Source organism: Vulpes vulpes, chromosome 12, assembly GCF_048418805.1.
Source record: "Vulpes vulpes isolate BD-2025 chromosome 12, VulVul3, whole genome shotgun sequence".
Lineage (NCBI taxonomy): Eukaryota > Metazoa > Chordata > Mammalia > Carnivora > Canidae > Vulpes > Vulpes vulpes.
The window spans coordinates 109,860,628-109,883,225 of record NC_132791.1 but is presented as its reverse complement, the minus strand read 5'-3'; the positions used below and the strand labels follow the sequence as shown (position 1 = coordinate 109,883,225).

At 38.9% G+C, this 22,598-nt stretch overlaps 1 protein-coding gene and 1 pseudogene across 1 annotated transcript; one reads left to right on the top strand and one right to left on the bottom strand.

Moving 5' to 3' along the window:
- The first annotated feature begins 1,199 nt into the window (after positions 1-1,199).
- Positions 1,200-1,508, top strand: LOC112920171 (large ribosomal subunit protein eL37 pseudogene; annotated as a pseudogene).
- A 7,025-nt stretch (positions 1,509-8,533) lies between these two features.
- LOC112920127 (prostate and testis expressed protein 2) lies at positions 8,534-21,252 on the bottom strand. The gene is made up of 3 exons (XM_025998783.2): positions 21,123-21,252; positions 8,991-9,119; positions 8,534-8,670 (listed from the first exon to the last, which is right to left on the bottom strand). The coding sequence occupies exons 1-3, from the start codon at positions 21,250-21,252 to the stop codon at positions 8,534-8,536; spliced, it is 396 nt and encodes a 131-aa protein (XP_025854568.1).
- Positions 21,253-22,598: the final 1,346 nt, after the last annotated feature.

Below are 22,598 nucleotides of genomic sequence, written 5' to 3'. Positions count from 1 at the left end.
GATTAAAAAAAACAAGACCCATCCATATGCTGCCTCCAGGAGACTCATTTGAGACCTTCAGACACCTGCAGATTGAAAGTGATGGGTTGGAGGATATTTATCATGCAAATGTATGTCGAAAGGAAGCCTGAGTAGTAATACTTATATCAGACAAACTAGACTTTAAAACAAACATGGTAACAAGAGACAAATAAGGACACTATATAATCATACATATAGGGGAAAATCCAACAAGAAGATGTAACATTTATAAATATTTATGCACTCAACATGGGAGCACCCAAATATAACAAACAAAAAGCAACTGATTAATAATAATACAATAATAGTAGGGAACTTTAACACTCCACTTACATCAATGGACAGATCATCTAAACAGAAAATAAACGAGGAAACAATGGCTTTGAATACACACTGGACCAGTTAGACTTAACAGATGTATTCAGAATGTTCCATCCTGAAACAGGAGAATACACATTCTTTTTAAGTGCACATGGAACATTCTCCAGAATAGATCATATATTAGGTCATGAAACAGGCCTCAACAAATATCAAAAGACTGAAGTCATACCATGCCCCTTTTCTGACCATGACAGTATGAAACTAAAAGTGAACCACAAGAAAAAATGTGGGAGGACTACAAATACATGGAAGTTAAACAACATGCTACTAAACAATGAATGGGTCAACCATGAAATCAAAAAAGAAATTTTAAAACACATGGACATAAATGAAAATGAAACCTTTAGAATGCAGCAAAAGTGGGTCCTAAGAAGGAAGTATAAAGTAATACAAGCTTACCTCAAGAAGCAAAAAAAAAAAATCTCCATTAACAACCTAACTTTATACATAAAGGAATTAGAAAAAGAAGAACAAATGGAGCCAAAAGCCAGTAGAGGAAGGAAATAAAAAACGATTAGAGCAGAAACAAATTATACGGAAACTCAAAAAAAAAAAAGAAAAGAAAAGAAAAGGAACACTAAAACAGATCAATGAAGCTAGGAGCTGGTTCTCTGAAAAAAATCCAATAAAATTGATAGAACTAAAGCCAGACTTACCAAAAAGAAAACAGTAAGGACCCAAATAAATAAAATCATGAATTAAAGAGGAGAGATCACAACCAATGCCCCAGAAATACAATTTTAAGAGAATACTATAAAAAGCTATATGCTGCTCTTTGGGGTCTGTGGGGAAACAAGATGAGGAAGGGGACATTATCGTTCAGAAAGCGTTGCAATAAGACGCACACATTGTGCCGCCACTGTGGCTCTAAGGTCTACCACCTTCAGATGTCCACCCGGGGCAACTGTGGCTACACTTCTAAGCAGAAGAGAAAGTATAACTGGAGTGCCAAGGGTAAAAGACGAAATACCACTGGGACCGGTTGAATGAGGCACCTAAAAATTGTATACCGCAGATTCAGGCATGGATTCCGTGAAGGAACGACACCTAAGCCCAAGAGGGCAGCTCTTGCAGCATCCAGTTCAGCTTAAGGATTTCAATGATTAGTCAAAATAAACGTTCTGGTTTAAAAAGAAAAAAAAGCTATATGCCAACAAGTTGGACAATCTGGAAGAAATGGATAAATTCCTAGAAACCTATAAATTACCAGAACTGAGGGGGGCTTGGGTGGTAAGTCAACTAAGCATCCAACTCTTGGTTTCAGCTCAGGTCATGACCTCAGGGTCATGAGATCAAGCCCCTATTGAGCTCCACACTGGCCATGGGAGTGTAATTAAGATTCTCTCTCCCTCTTCCTCTGCCCCCCATGTATGCTCTTTCTCTCTCTCTCTCTCTAAAAAAAAAAAATAAAAATAATTAATTAAAAAAAAATTACCAGAACTGAAATAGGAAGAAATAGAAAACTTGAACAGACCTATAACCAGCAACAAATTGAATCAATAATTAAAAACTCCTAACAAAGGAGTCCAGGACCAGATGGCCTCACAGGTGAATTTTACCAAACATTTAAAGAAGAGTTAATATCTATTCTTCTCAAACTATTCCAAAAAATATAAGAGGAAGGAAAACTTCCAAATACATTCTATGGGGCCAACATCACCCTGGTGATGACCAAAACCAGATAAAGACACCACTACAGGGCAGCCCCAGTGGCGCAGCGGTTTAGCACCGCCTGCAGCCCAGGGCATGATCCTGGAGACCCTGGATCAAGTCCCATGTCAGGCTCTCTGCATGGAGCCTGCTTCTCCCTCTGCCTGTGTCTCTGCCTCTCTCTCTCTCTGTCTCTATGAATAAATAAATAAAATCTTTAAAAAAAAAAAGACACCACTACAGAAGAGAACTACAGGTCAATATTCCCGATGAACACAGATACAAAAATTCTTAACAAAATACTAGCAAACCCAATCCAACAATACATTTAAAAAAATCACCCTTCACCATTAAGTGGGATTTATCCTTGTGTAGCAAGGGTGATTCAATATTAGAATATCAATCAACATGATATACCACATTAATAAACAAAAGGATAAGAACCATATTATCTTGTCAATAAGTGGAGAAAAAGCATTTGACAAAGTACAACATCGATTTATGATAAAAACCCTCAGCAAAGTAAGTTTAAAGAGAACATACCACAACATAATAAAGACTGTATATGAAAAACCCACAGCTACTATCATCCTTAAATCGAGAAAACCTGAGAGCTTTTCCCTCTATGGTCAGGAACAAGACAAGGATGTCCGCTCCTACCACTGTTATTTAACATAGTAGTACTGAAAGTCCTAGCCACAGCAATCAGACTGTAAAAAATAATAATAATCATAAAAGGCATCAAATTAGCAAAGAAGTAAAACTTTTCACCATTTGCTGATGACATGATACTATATACAGAAAACATAAAAGATTCCACCAAAAAACTGCTAGAACTGATAAACAAATCTGGTAAAGTTACAAGATACAAATCAATGAACAGAAATCTGTTGTATTTCTAAACGCCAATAATGAAGCAGCAAAAAGTGAAATTCTTGTATCAAACCCATTTACAATTGAACCAAAAAAAAAAAAAAGATGAAGAAGCTACTTAGGAATAAACCTAACCAAAGAGATGAAAAGCCTGCATTCTGAAAACTATAAAATGCTGATGAAAGAAGTTGACGACGACACAAAAACATTGAAAGACATTCCATGCTCATGGATTGGAAGAACAAATATTGGTAAAATGTCTATACTACCCAAAGCAATCTACACTTTTAATGCAATCTCTATCAAAATGCCGATAACATAGAACTTAGGGCACGTGGGTGGCTCAGTCAGTTAAGCAACTGCCTTTGGTCATGACCTCAGGGTCCTGGGATCAAGCCCTGAGTTGGGCTCCCTGCTCAGTGGGAAGTCTGCTTCTCTCTCTCCCTCTGCCCCTCCCCCTCATTTGTGTGCTTTCTCCCTCCCTCCCTCCCTCTCTCTCTCTCTCTCTCCCTCAAATAAGTAAATAAAATATTTTTTTTAAAAAGAGAGAGAATCTGCTATAAAACTCATGAGCATTCATTGAACACGGTAATTAAATTCATTAATTTGCCATTTGTTGCTCCACAATTTCAAAAGGAAAATAATTCATATTGTAGGTTTTGAGTCCTGTGAAGTAATATTTTTTGCAATGCTATATTCTCATAAATTATAACTCACTACTATATTCTCACCTTATAAAATATTTGTCAAGTGAAAGGAAACTACATAATCCATCTGTCGATCTGTTCATTGTGGTTGCTTCTGATCAATACCAAATAAATGTTCCTTTAACTACAGTAGTTCGTCAAGAACATCTTACGTATCACCTGTATGGGAAATGAAATTGTCTCTTATAAGAACTATATTCACGCTTTCAAAAAAATTAGCTTAAGAAGGAATGCCTAATTTTCTGGGCTACCGGGAAATTTAGTGGAATTGTTGATAACAGGGACTCTAGATCAGACGTAAACTGAATATATCCTGGCAGTGCCTTTGCAAATTGTTTTTTTCCTTAGAAAACTTCGATATCTGTAAGACTCAGTTTCTGCATCTGGGTAATAAAGATGATGAAAATATCTATCTAAGTGTTTTAGAAGATTTAGATGAGATTTACATACATTGCTAAGCACTTGGAAAGTGTTCAAAATATTTTCAGTTAGTATCTGGCTCTTAGTGTAATGAAAATGACGCTAAAGTTGGTGTGGGTTGGCTTTATACATACCTTACAATGCTAAATTTTGGTAGTTCAAGGGTTTGTATTATCGACTGTTCTTTCATCGATATCTTTGTTAGGCATGCGACATGGGTGAAGATTTTATTACACCGCTGGCAGTATCATAACTGAAAAGAAAGCTATAAAATGTTCTACTTTGATGTCTCTAATTCACTGAATAATATATAGTGTTATCCTATTTAAATTATATATGTTCTTTATTTAGTTTTAAAAACAAAAATCAGGCTTCTCTTCTGGGGGCACAAGAAGCACAGACTGCCCTGAAATGTCGGAACCCTAGGAGGGCTACACTAAAATATCCATGACTGACTTATTTTGTAGTTGGAAGTTTGTACCTTTTGATTCTTTTCACCCATTTCATCCATCCCTTACCCCCACCTCTGGCAACCACCAATCTGTTTTCTTGTTCTCTGTATCTATAAGCTTGTGTGTGTGTGTGTGTGTGTGTGTGTGTGTGTGGTTTTTCTTTGTTTTTATTTTAGATTCCACATGTAAGTGAGATCTTCTGGTATTTGTCTTTCTGTCTGACTTATTTCACTTAGCATAATGCCCTCAAGTTCCACGGATGTTGTTCTGAATGGCAAGGTTTCATTCTTTTTTATGGCTGAATAACATTCCATTAAATGTATATATTCCATGTATATGTTTATATATATATATGTATATATATATGGTTGATAAAGCTTAAAGTAGATGTACATGTATATGTACATAAAGTATATGTCTATGTATACATATATGTATATACATGTGTGACTGATAGTTTCACCATGTCAATTTAAGGAATTGTGGGCTCTTGGTATTGCCAGTTGTTCCTGATTGGCCCTTTGATATATGTGCAGGTATACACGTACACACACACACACACACACACACACACACATACACTTTTGCATGTGGTCAAATTGATCAATCTTGTCCTGTTTTTTGATGGATGTTATGATTAGAAAAGCTTCCTCTATCACTAGATTATACAAATATTTATAAATGTTTTTAATATAATAGTGAGCTTAGAATAAGAGAGAACTTTGGGATTGTGTAGATGTTGGATCCAACTCCAGCTGTACTATTAACTAACTGTAACAATTAACCATTAACTAGTTGTAACCAACTGTATTTTCCAAAGATGGCTCCAACGATATCTCCCATACCACAAGCTCTGCTACAACGTTGTTACTCTCCAATCAAAAAGTGGAACTTGGCCGGGCTTGTGATTCACTTATAACCAATAGAATGTAGCAGAAGTGATGAGGCATGACTTCCAAAGCTAGCCCTTAAAATGTGAGGCAACCCCCACTTCGTTAGAATACATACTTCTGTTTAAGTCTGGAGGCTCCATGCTGTGAAGGGGCCCAAGAAGCATGAAGGGTCCATTTGGAAGTATTCTGACCAACAGCCCCTGGTGACATCACAACTTAGAGCAGCAGCAACTGTAAAGCCATATGAGTGAAGACACCTCAGAATGATTTCAGTCTCCAGCTCTTGAAACATCTCCAGACTCTGAGTCTTCCCTGTTGAGCTCCCAGACATCATGGAGCAAAGACAAGCTACCCCCACTCTCTACTTTCTGAATTGTGAACATAGTACTACACTGTCAATAAACTGATATTTTTATTCAGGAATAATACCTGAAAAACCATGTGACAGTTGTCAAATTACTAGACTTGTCCATATTTGTCAAGTTATCCAGTTAGCATCAGGAAGTCAAGCTGTTCTTCAGGTTTCTCCTCTATGAAATTGTCTTACAGTAGTAGCCACTTCATAGAGAATTGTGAAGATTAAGTGAGATCATATATGAAAAGTACTTAAAATGTGTCTAGCACACTCTAAGAGGTCAAACAATAATAATCACAACAGTATTTAAAAGTAAGGTTTTTTGTTTATTACATTTAAATCTCTAATATATGTGAAATTTACTTTGGTCTAATGTGTAAGATTGTATGAATTATTTACCAGTCAATTCCAAGTTAACACTTAGATTATTAACCAGATTATTGTCTTTTAAAAGATATGTGAAGAAAATTCTCATGCATCTTTATGTGCATATATGAAAGAAGAACAGGTGCTTGCTTATCAGAGGATTGACACTTGGGGTGGTAGCATGTGGATAAAGAAATTTTCACTTAGGTCTTATGTGTTCATTTGTTCAAGCTGGAAAATGGGACTAAGAAGAGAACCCCAAAATGGGGTGAACCAAAAGATCATCTCCCAGGTTAGGGCATGTTTCTCTAGGCGGTAAGGAAGCCTTTCAGTAGGAGTGCGTTGACACCCTATACACCCTGTCACTCTTAGATGCCAAACTGAAATGTCATTTTCTAACCTAACTTCACCTTGACTTCGAGCTCCATTCCCAGTGACTGTGGGAAACAATTGGTCTTCTCAGCTTACAATTTTGAGGTGGGAAAGTGGAAGCAAAAGAGGTCAGGGGGAAACTGTTAACATGAACAGTCAGATCTCATGGGAAAGCTCTGGACCACAAAATACACCACAGACTTAGTCCATCTTGATGGAAGGAGTCGGTCATTTATTGGTTGAGGTCTATGCTTAAGTTGGGAGCTTAGCATCTGGGGAAGGCAGCCCCCACTTGGTGAGGGTGAATCTACAGAGTAGTAAATAGCTGTGAGTTGCCATGCACCGACACTCAATGCAGCTGGGTGGCAGATGCACCGGTCAGCTAGGAGGGTTTGGGCAGGGCACCCAAACCAAATGAAAATCATTCATTATGTAAAAAATAATAATAATTTCAGTGCTCTGATGCTAAGAATGCCAACAGTTGCTCTTGGACCATTGAAGAAAGATTTTATAACAAGAACCCTCTTCTTGTTCAACAAAGCCAAGCTTTTCCAAACATTGATTCACAAATATTTTTGAAATCTCTTTTGAAACCCAGTGCAAAACAATGATCTTTCTTTCTTTTTTTATCCCCAGACTGATGTTTCCCATCCCCATGATTCAAAGGGTGAGCAAGCCCGTATACAACTAGGAATAAAAATATGTTGTTTCCCTAACTCAAAATATCCATGTTATATTGGCCTTTCTAATCAGCTTGCCCGTTTTTAAAAGGCTGTCTTCATGTCTATTTATCTTGACTCTGTAAAATTCCAATTGAGAATTCCTCAGAAAGTATCATAATATCAGACACAGAGCACGCCAAACTACTCAAGTAGAGGGGTGGTTGGTTTATTGTTAAGAATTTTATGTGGACTAATAATGGAAGAAAAAGCTATGGAAATCCAGAACCAGGAACTTTGGTATGCTGCATAAGGAGAGCATGCCAGGATTATTCTGTATCCAAGGAAGCTTCACCATGTTGGCCACATCCCACCACCACTTCTACTCCATTTCTCTCTGCCTATTTATTTCACTCAGTGTCTTCTGTTCCCACCACTACTAACTTCTGCTCTCTTACATCCTCTGTTTACTCATAACTTCCGTTTATATAGGAAACTTTGTAACTACAACACTACCCATGGCATCTCTGTTCATTCTATTATCTTCAACTACCATGCCATCTGCTTGATTATTCATGTTTTCCCCTTCATTCTTTCCCCCACTCTTCACTCTTATAAGGAGTGCTGGTCATTCTTGCACAAGGTTTCCATTCCCAATTAAATCACCTTGGCCAGCCAGGGCCCTGGTAATTCAAGCCAATTTCACCTACATCAAATTATCTCTCAAATCTCAGTTTCCACAGACTGAAAGGTCCTTACAATTTTCCTTGATGCCTCATCCTTATGCCTGTCCGGTTTTCTTTCTGCCTGAGATTCCTCTCCTCCAAGAGCTCTACCAAAAAAAATATGGCTCATGCTGACAACAAATTGGGGAGCCAGAGTCATTCCTCTTTTATCTCCATAACTCATAGGTAAAAGGAGAGCACCAGGAGATGTCAGGGCTAATCCAAAGAGAATCTCAACTCCAACCAGAGGAGTGGATATAGATGAGCATAAAGTATGGTCACAGAGTTCTCAGTACAAGTTTGAGATTATTTTGCCCAATTCTTTGCATTACCATAAAAGAGATAATAAATTAAAAAAAGAGATAATAAATAGCCAGTGTCAAACCCAACTCTATTTGTAGCAACTCTATATTCATCATAAGGAAATCAAAACCACCGATTGTGAGCAACAGGGTTTTGCAAAACTTCAGTCTAGTCTAGTCATCCATGCTCAATAAGACCCAGCTACCGTGCACTCTCTCTCTCTCCTGGGATTTTCACCAGCTCGTTTTCTCACTCTCTATCATTGGTTGGAAGATGAGATCTAAGCACAGGCTTGGGGGGAAGAGATAAAGGGAGGGTGAGTTGAGAATGACTCCAAATCCAGGAAAGATGTGGAACTAGACTCCCTCAGGGAGGTTGCAATAGCTAGTATGTTTGCAACAGATGAGCTCTGTCCTTTTTTCAAAACTCAAGAAGTTGATGTCTTCGCAATTGGTCACACATGACAGTTTGGAATAAAAATACATACTCCGTCCTGAGGAGATGAAAGAGAGAGAACACAAGTGTAATAACTCCATTTCTTCCTTTCATATTCCTAGGAATAACATCTTCTCAGAGCTTCACTAACCTTTGGCTAAGCCCAAATGAACTACAAGGTTGAGTCTACTCATGATTGACCCAGAGAATGGATTGTATTTCTCTAGCTGATAAGAGATATCAACCCTTCTTCTACTCACTATTGTCTTAAAGAAAAGTCCATCTTTGCCATCCCCTGTACAGGACCACCCCATCTTTACCCACCCACTCACCCATATGCAGGTAGTTATTTCTCAGCCACTCTCTACCCCACATTACCTTTTTTTGTAAGGAAGTAAAAGTTCTCAACAGCACAGGACTGTTGGTACTTTAGGGTACAGGTCTTCATGATGTCATAGCATAACCCAAGATGATATATTTTACATTTATAACATGACTTTGCAATCTCTGCCAGACACAGAAAGAGGTATTTAAAGGATTTAGTCTGAAGAAGATTCTCCAGGCTTGTGGGTTTCTCTACAGGAACTTCTATTGCCTAGTGATTCCTAATCTTTCTCTGGCTGTTGAGTCCTCTGATAATCTTGGGAATGATAATTTTTACAGACATGAATCACTTGTTGGGAATCACTTGTTGTATATGACCTCAAAAGATCAGAGTTCCTATGAAATTTACCTATGGACCTATTATTTAACCTGATGATTTCATCCAGTAATGGGGGAAAGGAAGCAAAGAGAGACATTCAGTTTCTTTACTCCAAAAATTGGACTAAATTAGTCTGGGAGAAGATAAAACTCCTAGGATTGTAGAGTAAGAATGGATTATACCCCTCTCTGAAAACTGAGAGGAGGTTTTCTCCTCAATATGTCACAAACAACCTGTTTACACCAAGGACTGTAGACAGCCATTGTACCTGTCAGATGTTCCGTCAATTCACCTGGGGGAAAAGAAAGAAAAGTCTTCTTTGTCATAATCTCACATAACCTGCCAAAACTCGAGGAGCCAACTGTGGAAATTTCCCCTTTCCCAGCATCTGCCCATCTCTTAATCAACAACCTCCAGAACTTACCCTTATTTGAGCAGATCAGAAAGACTATGCCCAGCAAAAACACAACAAACATCCTGGAACTTCTGTCATGTACAGTTTTCTGTAGAGCATGCTGGTTGATTTCACCAGTGATCTGTTCTTGGGCTATTCATCCAAATCACATAATCATAAAATTTCAAGGACAGACAGTACCTCCATGTTCCCAGACCTAAGCCACCAACTGAAGTCACATTACCCCTAAGGCATCTTTTCTTTTTAATGATTATTTATTTATTTATTTATTTATTTATTTATTTATTTATTTATGAAAGAGAGAGAGCATGAGCAGTGGGGAGGGGCAGAGGGAGAGGGAGAAGCAGACTCCCTGCTGAGCAGGGAGCCTGATGTAGGGCTCAATTCCAGGACCCTGAGATCATGAGCTGAGCCAAAAGCAGATTCTTTCTTTTTAATTTATTTTTTATTGGCATTCAATTTGCCAACATATAGAATAACACCCAGTGCTCATCCCATCAAGTGCCCCCCTCAGAGCCTGTCACCCAACACCCCCAACCCCCACCCACCTCCCTTTCTACCACCCCTTGTTCGTTTCCCATAGTTAGGAGTCTCTCATGTTCTGTCTCCTTTTCTGGTGTTTCCCACTGATTTTTTCTCCTTTCCCCTTTATTCCCTTTCACTATTTTTTATATTCCCCAAATGAATGAGACCATATAATGTTTGTACTTCTCTGATTGACTTATTTCACTCAGCATAATACCCTCCAGTTCCATCCACGTTGAAGCAAATGGTGGGTATTTGTCATTTCTAATGGCTGAGGAATATTCCATTGTATACATAAACCACATCTTCCATATCCATTCATCTTTCGATGGACACCGAGGCTCCTTCCACAGTTTGGCTCTGGTGGACATTGCTGCTAGAAACATCGGGTGCAGCTGTCCTGGCATTTCACTGCATCTGTATATTTGGGGTAAATCCCCAGCAGTGCAATTGCTGGGTCGTAGGGCAGGTCTATTTTTAACTCTTTGAGGAACCTCCACACAGTTTTCCAGAGTGGCTGCACCAGTTCACATTCCCACCAACAGTGCAAGAGGGTTCCCCTTTCTCCACATCCTCTCCAACAGTTGTTGTTTCCTGTCGTGTTAATTTTCCCCATTCTCACTGGTGTGAGGTGGTATCTCATTGTGGTTTTGATTTGTATTTCCCTGATAGCCAGTGATGTGGAGCATTTTCTCATGCGCTTCTTAGCCATGTCTATGTCTTCCTCTGTGAGATTTCTGTTCATGTCTTTTGCCCATTTCATCATTGGATTGTTTGTTTCTTTGCTGTTGAGTTTAAGAAGTTCTTTATAGATTTTGGAAACTACCCCTTCATCTGATACGTCATTTGCAAATATCTCCTCCCATTCGGTAGGTTGTCTTTGAGTTTTGTTGACTGTATCCTTTGCTGTGCAGAAGCTTCTTATCTTGATGAAGTCCCAATAGTTCATTTTTGCTTTTGTTTCTCTTGCCTTCATGGATGTATTTTGCAAGAAGTCACTGTGGCCAAGTTCAAAAAGGGTGTTGCCTGTGTTCTCCTCTAGGATTTTGATGGAAACCTGTCTCACGTTTAGATCTTTCATCCATTTTGAGTTTATCTTTGTGTCTGGTGCAAGAGAGTGGTCTAGTTTCATTCTTCTGCATGTGGATGTCCAATTTTCCCAGCACCATCTATTGAAGAGACTGTCTTTCTTCCAGTGGATAGTCTTTCCTCCTTTATCGAATATTAGTTGACCATAAAGTTCAGGGTCCACTTCTGGATTCTCTATTCTGTTCCATTGATCTATGTGTCTGTTTTTGTGCCAGTACCACACTGTCTTGATGACCACAGCTTTGTAGTACAACCTGAAATCTGGCATTGTGATGCCCCCAGATATGGTTTTCTTTTTTTAAAATTCCCCTGGCTATTCGGGGTCTTTTCTGATTCCACACAAATCTTAAGATAATTTGTTCTAACTCTCTGAAGAAAGTCCATGGTATTTTGATAGTGATTGCATTAAATGTGTAAATTGCCTTGGGTAGCATTGACATTGTCACGATATTAATTCTTCCAACCCATGAGCATGGAATATTTTTCCATCTCTTTGTGTCTTCCTCAATTTCTTTCAGAAGTGTTCTGTAGTTTTTAGGGTATCGGTCCTTTACCTCTTTGGTTAAGTTTGTTCCTAGGTATCTTAGGCTTTTGGGTGCAATTGTAAATGGGATTGATTCCTTAATTTCTCTTTCTTCAGTCTCATTGTTAGTGTATAGAAATGCCACTGACTTCTGGGCATTGATTTGTATCCTGCCACAGTGCCAAATTGCCAAAAGCAGATTCTTAGCCAACTGAGCCACCTAGGTGCCTCCTACCCCTGTCCATCTATTTAAAAATTCTCCTCAATGATAAGATCAATGATATATATTATATAATCTATAATGTAATGCAGAATTATTTAGAATATATAATATATAACATAATTATATTTTGTTATGTATTATTGTATTATGTCATGTTATTTTATATTATTATATATAACATAATCTATATTATAATCTCTAATATAATATATACTATAATCTAATATACAATATACACATATTAAATTTCTAAGCCTTGTGTTTTCCAAGTAGAATCAAATTTCTCTCCTATAATTTAACCTTTCAGGTAGGTCAAGACAGGATTTGGACACCTAGTTCTTTAGTTCTTTTTATCTCTCTTCACTAACCTGGTCACTCTCCTCAGGGTAATTTCAGGTTTGTCTTTGTGTCACATAGGCTGAAGCACCAGGAACTAAGCTCAAATGCCAGATGTAGTCTGGATGTGGCGGGGGAGCATTGGAGTACCACTTTTGTGGTGGAGGAAAGTTAACCTTCAGGAAAAAGGTGAAGAAAGGTAAAATTTTTCTAGTTTGCCTTCAGGTGTTTTAATTAATTGGTTAATATTCTAATTAAATAATTTCTAAGCATATACCAAAGACCAATATCACAGGAAGAGAAGATACCAAATAGCCAAGACATGAATCAGTGACCTCACAGAGGTTAGAGTCTAGTTAAAGAGATCAAAGGACATTGAGCACATTTGGTGATGAACATCTAAGTGAGGGACATTCAAATTTGACTGCCTGACCAGGAAAGCTTTCTGTGAAGAAGGGGGGTTGAGCAGGACTTTGAGGGCTAGCAATGTGATAGCTGGAAAATGTGAATAGGAACAGGGACCCAAAGGAACAGTAATGTCAGAGTACAGTGACATCAAACAGCCTGTCACACTGTGAAGAGAGTGGGTCATGTGGTGGCAGAGATATAGGTGAGGCAGAAACTCAAGCACAGAGAGACACAGCCTGGTGGAGGTGATGGCAGATAGGTGAAAGGAGGGGCTCAAGGTGACATTGCACTGGTCTTGCTGCTGTGACTACTTCATGTCACACTTGTAGGATGGAATCTCTTGCTCACTACTATGCGATTGCAAGATATCAGGGAAGACAGCCATTTTTAACAGAGTTGGGAAAGATATGAAAGTACCACTCCTCTGCACCGGTACTGAATTCTGGAAAGAACACCTCCCCTAATCCCAAACTTAAGTTTGCCACACGTATCGGCTCGAATCCTGACTCTGCTGTTTGCCAGCTATGTGACTTTGAATGAGTTACTGATGTTGAGAATAATTTTCATTACTCAGGATTACATTAAAGTGGGGATCCCTTTAATGGGGTGGGTAGCTCAGTGGTTTAGTGCCTGCCTTCGGCCCAGGGCATGATCCTGGAGTCCCAGGGTTGAGTCCCACATCAGGCTCCCTGCATGGAGCCTGCTTCTCCCTCTGCCTGTGTTTCTGCCTCTCTGTCTCTCTCTTTCTCTCTCTGTGTCTCTCATGAATAAATAAATAAAATTTTTAAAATTTTTTTAAATTAAAAAAAGGATTACATCAAAGTTTGTGAAAAAAAAAAAGAAGCTCATATTTGTTAAGTCCTTGGAAACTATCAAGTACTAACTCTCTGTGCAGTGCTTACATTTCAGAAGCAGCATGGGCCCTTTTGCTAGGGTAGGCATTAGAAACTCCCATCATAAGGAGTCATATACAGAAAAGGGCATCTGCTAGGAAAAGCTTGGGGTAGTGTCTATAGCTGTGGTTCTGGTGTTCAAGGGACAGGAGCCTGGCTGTGAAGGTAGTACCAGGAGCATCTTGTCAAGGGTTAACTTTCAATACGGCTGACATTTGGCTTTGGGTGTTCAAAAGGATGGGAAGTTAGTAGCAATCTCTTCTAGAATGGACTTTGAAGACAGAAAGTCAGATTCAGAACCAGCTGTCTAATTGGCCTTGAGTGAGTAGTTAGGTACGAGTTGAGTTCTGATTCACTGACACTGGGTGGGAGCTGGATCCATTCTTATAGCTTAGGGTATGCTCCATATGCTGATGACATGCAATTTTACATCTCTATCTCTGACCCCTATTCTGAGTTCCAGACTCACATCTAAAAATAGCCATTCCTTCTCAGAAAGCTTACAAGTACCACAATTTCAGTCTATCTCAAAATGAAATTTTAATCTCTCTGATTCACTAAATGTGCTCCTACATCAGTGTTTAGGGTCTCAATAAATCTGGAAATCCTTCTTTAAAGATCTCTGTGCCTTGTCCTCAAAGAGAATCTAGTAGCAAGCCTTATCCATGTTACCTATTAACTTCTCCCATGGGTTTACTTTTCTTTATCCCACTGCCACTACTATCATCCAACCCATCTTCATCTCTTGTCTCATCCAAGCAATAACCTTAGTTTTTGGCCTTCTTGCTTCTACTCTTGCCCTATAGTAGTCAATTCTCTATAAGGGAGTCAGAGAGCCCTTTTACAGGTCATAGATGCCATTGAGACTGCTGCACAAAACCCTCCAATGACTTTCCTCACACTGTGAAGAAAATCCAAAGCTCCTCCTGCAGAATCTTCCCCAATCTGAGCAAAGGCTACTCTCCCTCTTATTTCCTACCACATTCCCCTTGCTCACTCAAATGTCACCCTCTCAGTCCTGGTAAATCTTTAGAAAATGTCAACATCCTTTCTCCATCCTTTTATCTGCTTTACTTTTTAATAACAATTTTCACTACCTGACTTTACATATCTATTTGGTCACTTGTTTGATTCCTCAACTAGAACAAAGCAAGGACGTTGTTTTATGACCATTGTATACCCAGCATCTGGAGGCTTCAAGCATAAGAAAAACCCCCAAAATAGTTGTGGAACAAATGAATAATGAGCTTCCAACATCCACTCTTGCGTCCTTCCAGTCCATTCTCACATAGCAACCATGTTAATCAGATTGATTTCTTAAAATTATAATAAGGAGGTGAAAATGAGTCTCTCAGTTCCAGCTAGGATCCCAAAATAGTAGGTGGCAAGTATTTTTACATTTCAAAGTGAAGTGTTGTGCTACTGAAAAAGATTTAAAGAAAATAAATGAAAACCAGTTTCAATATCTAGGGCCCTTTGCCACCTAAATAGTGTAAAGAAATAAACACTATTGTGTCAAAGATAAAAGAAGAGGAGTTTTTGTAGTCAGGGTGGAGGCATGCCTTTCAATATATGGCTCAAAATATACAACCATAAAAAAATTTTATATGTTTGGCTACATTTTTAAAAATCTTCTGAAGCAGGGGGTGGGATGGGAGAACCAACCACTAACTCATAAGCAAAGTCCAAATAACAAATAAACAACCAGTTACAAAATAGTTGCAACTTATAATGCAGACTGAGGGCTTAATCGTCCTATTATACAAAGAAATCAATTTCTAAAATTGATTAGAAAAATATTAACAATTCAAGAAGGAAGGTAGGTGGTTAATGATAACATTAGTCCACAGAAAAAGGAACACAAATGGTTCTTAGGCATATAAAATGTGCTGAGCCTTACGTATACTTTGAGAAATGTGAACTGAAACTAAACTCACATAGTATATTGGAATCTAATAACACCCCTAAACTGGAGAGGTTGGAGTAAAGCTGTACTCTCCTTACTCTTGGACTGTAAGTGAACACATCAGTAAGGAGGAAAGCTAGACAGGGGCTATTAGAATTATGAAGATCTAGTGATCTTACCCAACTCATTTTGTGGAATTAGCTGTGCACATCTGTGAAAAGGTGACTATACATAGTTCTTTACAGCTTGATAACTGCAAGATTGAAAACAACTTCTACTGATCTCATGTACATGTGAAATCTTAAAAAAAAAAGTCAAACTCATAGACACAGAAAGTAGAAGGGTGGTTACCAGGGGCTCAGGGTGGAAGAAATAGGAAAGCTGGTGTAAGGGTACAAGCTTTTGGGTATGAGATGACATTCTAGGGGATCTAATGGTGTACAGCATAGTGATGACAGTTAACAATACTGTGCTGTAACCTTGCAGGTTGCTAAGAGAGTAGATCTCAAGCATTCTCACCACATACACACGCACACGCACACATGTGCATATATGGGCGCGCGCACACAATGGTAATTATGTGGGGTGATGGGTGTGCTAATTAACCTGATTACAGTGATCATTTTACAATGTATATGAGTATCTAATTATCGCATTGTACATTTTTAATATATATAATTTTGCTGCACAGAACAAACAATAAAGCTGGGAGACAAAATTAGAGAAAGTCTGTGGACCAGTTGGGAATAGCTAAATAAACTATGATACATCCGCACAATGGAATATTGTGCAGGTAGAAAAAAAAAGAATGAAGCAGGTTTTTTTGAAGTGAATTTTAGTAACACATCAGATATACCTTTTAGGCTAAATATACCTATTCAGCTGAAGCTGAATTGAACTCATGATTTAGGAAATGAAGATAAGGCTGAAATTTTATAAAAACTCATCATGAGGCTGTTGCATAAATATAGAGATGGATTTGAAAAGCTTGCTATTATAGTTGAGGTACAGTACTTTCTCAACACCATCAGCTTTCAGATTGCTCCTCTGGCCACTATCCTGTACATTTGCAATACTGAATACCAGCCAATTTTTAACTGAATAGAGTAAAGGAATAAAAAAACTTTAAGCCAGCTCTGCCAGTCATAGATACAATTAATACCATATTACTATCTGGATTTGAGGAACTTTTTTCCCTTTCAGTAATAATTAACTAGAAAAACAATGATCTCCTCTTCAACTCTTGGTCAGTAGTGGTGACCCAATCTCATTGAAGTCATCCCATAAAATGAAACTCTGCATCCTGCTTCATCATCTGGGTTAAGAAATAGAACTTTGACAGTTTCCTTGAAGTCTGTCCCAGTTTCCTTCATGTCTAAACCATCCACTATTCTGCATTTTGTAGGAATTCACTTCTTTCTGTTTCTTCCTGATTTTATCACCCAAATATGTATCCTTGGAAACTACAGTTTAATTTCACCCAGTTTTTAAAAAATTTAGTATGCTGTGAAGACTCTTTTAAATTACAGATACTTGAAATTTACCTATTGAAAAATCAACAGAGTTTCAATAGGTCGTATTTTGATGATCACAAACCCATGGTTCAGTTAGACATGTTCTTATGTTTGCATATTTCCCAGAATTCATAATCGGGTCAATAGGTCTGATTAGACTCAGATTCAATCCCTTTGGAAAGACAATAGGTGATGTTTTGTTGTTTAATCAAGGGGCACAATATGTCTGGGTTGCTCTCTCTCTGGGATGTTAGCAGCCATTTATGCTTATTATTTAGAGCCATAATTCATCAGGTTTTCAAAATGGTGATATTTATTTTTTCAAGTTTTTGTTTAAATTCCAGTTGGTTAACATACAGTGTAATATCAGCTTCAGGTATAGAATTTAGTGATTCAACACTTACATACATCACTTAGTGTCCATCACAAGAGCCTTCCCCTCTGGTAGCTATCAGTTTGTTCTCTATAGTTAAGAGTCTGTTTCTTGGTTTCCTTCTCTTCCCCGCACCCCCCACCCCGTTCCCACCATGTTCATTTTTTAAAAATTTTTATTTATTTATTTATTTTTTGCAAACACACGAGGGTTTATTTACAAGCTCAAGCTTGGGTCCAAGTATACCCAACACAGCGGAGCAGGGACTTGGACCCCGAGGTTGGTTTCAGCTTAGTTTTAAGGACTGGTCTCGGGGACCTCCAGAAGGGGCGGAGCAATTCCTCAAGTTCTGATTACATTTTGATATGGGGACTTCAAGGGCATTGAGCTCTGTTCTTATTCTAATAGGGGCTTCCTGCCCTTGGCTTGGGCTCTGTTTTTATTCTAATATGGGGCTTTCTAGGACATTAAGCTGTAAGCTGTTTTCTTCCTGTAACTGAAGCAAGGTAAAGTTCAGCTCTTATTCACAGGGGCCTGGGATGGCTGTACTTGTGATAACCCTGAACTTAAAGTGGAATGGCCTTAATTTTCTCGGCCTCCACAATTCCCTCTCTCAGAGGAACCTAAGGAAGGACCCAATCATCGGTCCAGATTGCTCTCAGAGTGAGCCAGGGGGAATGATTCAACCAGGATTCTAACCCACCTTGTTCTGTTTTCACTCCCATTTATGTTCATTTGTTTTGTTTCTTAAATTCCACATATGAGTGAAATCATGTGGTATTTGCCTTTCTCTGACTAACTTATTTTACTTAGCGTAACCTAAGTAAATCTCTTAATCTCTATGCATGTCATTGCAAATGGCAAGATTTTATTCTTTTTTATGGGTGAATGGTATATATATATATATATATATATATGTGTGTGTGTATATATATATACACACACACATATATATATATCATATTTTCTTATCTGTTCACCAGTCGATGGACACTTGAGCTCTTTCCATTATTTGGCACTGGGGTGCATATATCCCTGCAATTAGTATTTTTGTATCCTTTGGGTAAATACCTAGTAATTGTGGGATCATTTTTTATTATTTAAAGATTTTTTTAACATTTAGTATTTTTAACATTTTTAGGAATCTCCATATGCTTTATCTGAAGTGTTTCTCCCCCATGGATTCTTTAGAAATGGCAATAATAATCTTTTTTTGTTTACTTAAAAATTGGAACATTTAAAATAAATAAATAAAAATTATAACATTTTAAAATCTATAAATCTCTTCATTTCTTTCAAATTTTAAAATTTCTACCTTTTTCTCTTTCTATTTATCTTGGGTCAATATTTCACCATTAATGCTTATGTTCTTCAACTTTCATTAGTAGAGATGGTGCACCATGGGCCCTGAGCATCTCAGTGTCTTCTCGTTGGGTATGCCAAGATGCAGGGCCTCAACCACTTTTTTTCCCAGGGCATAGCTCAGAGTTGTGTTCACAGAGGAAAATGTTGAAGAATGAGGTAACATCTCCCCCAGGACAAAGAGTAGGCTTGCTTCCACTTAGTATATAAGCAATCAATTCCTTAAACTCAGTGTTCCCCAGCTGTGACACAAACCCACAGCGAGTAACATCTACCTGGGCCTCAGCTGTACTGACCTGTCAGACTCAGGGCACCTGAGCAATATGGTGCTCTGGCTTCTGCTTTCACCAAGGGAAGTCCTTTGTTTCTGACCCAGGAGTTTTGTTTCTTCTACCAGCATCTATAAAATAAGAAGGGTTTTACAGCCAGCTTGTTAGCTTTCAAGTAGGATAAAGACCCAGACCCTTCACTCTTCTTGACAGTTGAGAGATGAGGATGAGACAGTGACAGAGACAGGGCCTTCTGGAAGATGACAGACGAGGGGTCCCAAGGGATTGGGTGAAGAGTGAGAGAAAATATCTCTCTGGTAGCAGGTTCTCGCAGTCTTAGCTGTTTGCATTACTTTTCTATTGTTGCACAGCAAATTACCATTCACACAGCAGCTCAAAACAACACAGATTTATGATCTCACAGTTTCTATAGGTCAGAAGTGTGGGCACAGTGTGACTGGATTCTCTGCTCAGGGTCTCACCAGCTTAAAATCAAGGTGTGGGGTTTTCATCTGAAGTCAACAGCCAGTAAAGAGCTCAATCTGTCAGCCACTATGTGAGTGAGCTTGGAAGTAGATCCCCCCTGCCAAGTCAAGCCACAGGATGACTACAGCCTGGCCAACACCTTCATTATGTCTGTGAAAGACTCTGAAGCAAAGGACTCAGCTAAGCCACACCGATTCCTAACCAAAAACTTTGAAACGATACATTTTGTTGCTCTAAGCCACTAAGGTTTGGGAAATTGGCTCTGCAGCAGTACGTTAACAAATAGATCAGCATGTGCAGAGACAAAAGGAGAGAGCCCCAGAGTCTGGGAGTTATGTAGGAGTGAGGGAAGCAGTACCAGCAGTGAGACAAGGTACCAGAGAGGGAAAAGCCTTGCACTGCTCCAGCCATCCCTGCAGACCCGCTTCTCTTCCTGCCTGTGTGCTCCACCCTCTTGACCAGAGCATAGCAATCTCCTTGCAGCTGTGGTAACCCTCTAAGTGTGTATTTGGGGGTGGGGGGGGGTGTTAAACAACCTGGTATTTTTCCCAAAGCAGGGAATAAAAGCACTTGGATTCAAATTGCAGGATTTGAGGAACACTTGCAGTGGGGCCCAGAGAACATAGCTATGTCAGAAGCTTTGCAGTTAACATGTTGCCCACACTCCACCTTTGAGCCCCATGACACTAATGACCTCTCTGAGCTACAGGCACCATGACTGAGGATGGTCAGTTGGAGCTTCTGGCAGCAAAAAAGCAACATCCACCTGGAGATGCTCCTTGGAGATTTGGACTTGTCACCTTGACAGGGCTCTAGCCCTTTTGAAAAGCAGCTATTGACCTGCTACAGAGTGGTCGTGAAAACTGAAGTCTGATCCAAGGGAGTCTTGTCATGTATTTTCTGGCCTGATATTCACATTTGGGAGTGAGTCAACTCAGACTCAATAACTCAGTGGGTGGACAGGGCTCCCTAAAGCCTCACTAATCAAATGAAATGGTATATTCATGAGACACGTAAGATATTTTCTCCTCAACTGTGGCTTACCTTTGTAGTTCCTTAGTAGTGATTTTTTAAAAATCAGAGGACTTAAATCTTGATGAAGTTAAATTTATAATTTTTTCCTTCTGGAATTGTGCTTCCATGTTCTATTAGAGCAATCTTTGCCCACCTGAAAGTTGTGAATATTTCCTCCTTAAGTTTTCTTCTACAAGGTTTATCACTTTAGTTTGTACGTATCAGTATAGGATCCATTTAAGTTAGTATTTCTGTATGGTGTAAAGGAAGCAAAGGAAGAAATATTACAAGTAATGACAGAATTTTTCAAAACTAATTACAGACACCAAACCACAAATCCAGGAAGATTAGAGAATACCCAGCAGGATTAGAAAGATAATAATAATAGACAGGTGTTCCATGAACCACAACTCCCAGCCCTCCTTCCCGCCACCCATGAGATACTCAAGGAGAAGCGCAAGGTGGCTGTACCGCGGTCACCCCAGAGCTCGGCTCCTGTGGCAACCACTGTGATCAACATCAGCAGCGAGATGCCCAACCCCATCATCTGGTCCCTGTTCAACACAATCTTCCTGAACTTGTGCTGCTGGGGCTGTGGCATTTGCCTACTCCATGAGGATTGGGAGCTGGAAGATGGTGGGTAACATGATGGGGGCCCAGGCCTTTGCCTGCAGGGCCGAGTGCATAAAATCCGTAATGTATGTGCCTTACCACAGAGCACCGAGATATGTGAGGCAAAACTGATAGAATTGCAAGGAGAAAGGGATGAATCCACGTTATATTGTAGCCAAAATCTGGAATCAATTCAAATGTCCATCAAAAGCAAATGGATAAACAAACTGTGGTATGTCCATAGAATAAATAACACCAGGCCATATAAAGGGATGAACTATTGACTCAACAATGTGGATAAATCATACAAAGAATATGGTGATTGAAAGAAGCCAAATTGTTGTATGATCTCATTTTGTAAAATTCTAAGAAATGCAAACTGATCTAAAAGTACCAGAAAGCAGTTTAGTGGTTGCCTATAGATGCTAGGAGGTGAGGTGGGGATGGGAGAGATGCATTTCAGAAGAAATGATAAAAGGTTACATGGAAACTTCTAGATCTGATGAATATGTTAACTGTCTTGATTTTTATGATGGTTTCACAGGCATGAACATGCCAAATATTATCAAACTGCACACTTTAAATAAGTGCAGTTTTTTTGGACATCAGTTACCTCATAATAAAGCTATTATAAAGAAAAATATTTTAAAATAAAATGTAACATATTTTATTTTTTATTTTATTTTTTAAAAAAAGACTTTTATTTATGCATGAGAGACAGAGAGAGAGAGGGAGGCAGAGACACAGGTAGAGGGAGAAGCAGGCTCCATGCAGGGAGCCTGACGTGGGACTCAATCCTGGGTCTCCAGGATCAGGCCCTGGGCTGAAGGCGGCGCTAAACCGCTGATCCACTGGGGCTGCCCAATGTAACATATTTTAAAATCATCATTGAGGGGCGCCTGGGTGGCTCAGTTGATTAAGCATCGGCTTAAGGTGGTGGTCCCGGGGTTCCTGGGATTGAGCCCTATATCAGGCTCCCTGTTCGTCAGGGAGCCTGCTTATCCTTCTCTCTCTGCCCCTCTCCCAGCTCATGCTTTGGCTCTCACTCTCTCTCTCAAATAAATAAATAAAACCTTTAAAAAACTTTTAAAAAATAAAATAAAATCATCATTGAGGGACAGATGGAATTCTATAGTCCAGATATGTTACAAAGAAGGTAATGATATCACCTATGAAGTATTTCAGCCTAGGATGTATAATCTAAAACTAATCATGAGGAATCATCAAACGAACTCCAAATGAGGAAAGTTCCACATAAAAAGAGAGAGGACTGGATAATATATATGTAAATGTATATAACTGCTATGGAAGATAAAGAAAGCCTGAAGAAATTAG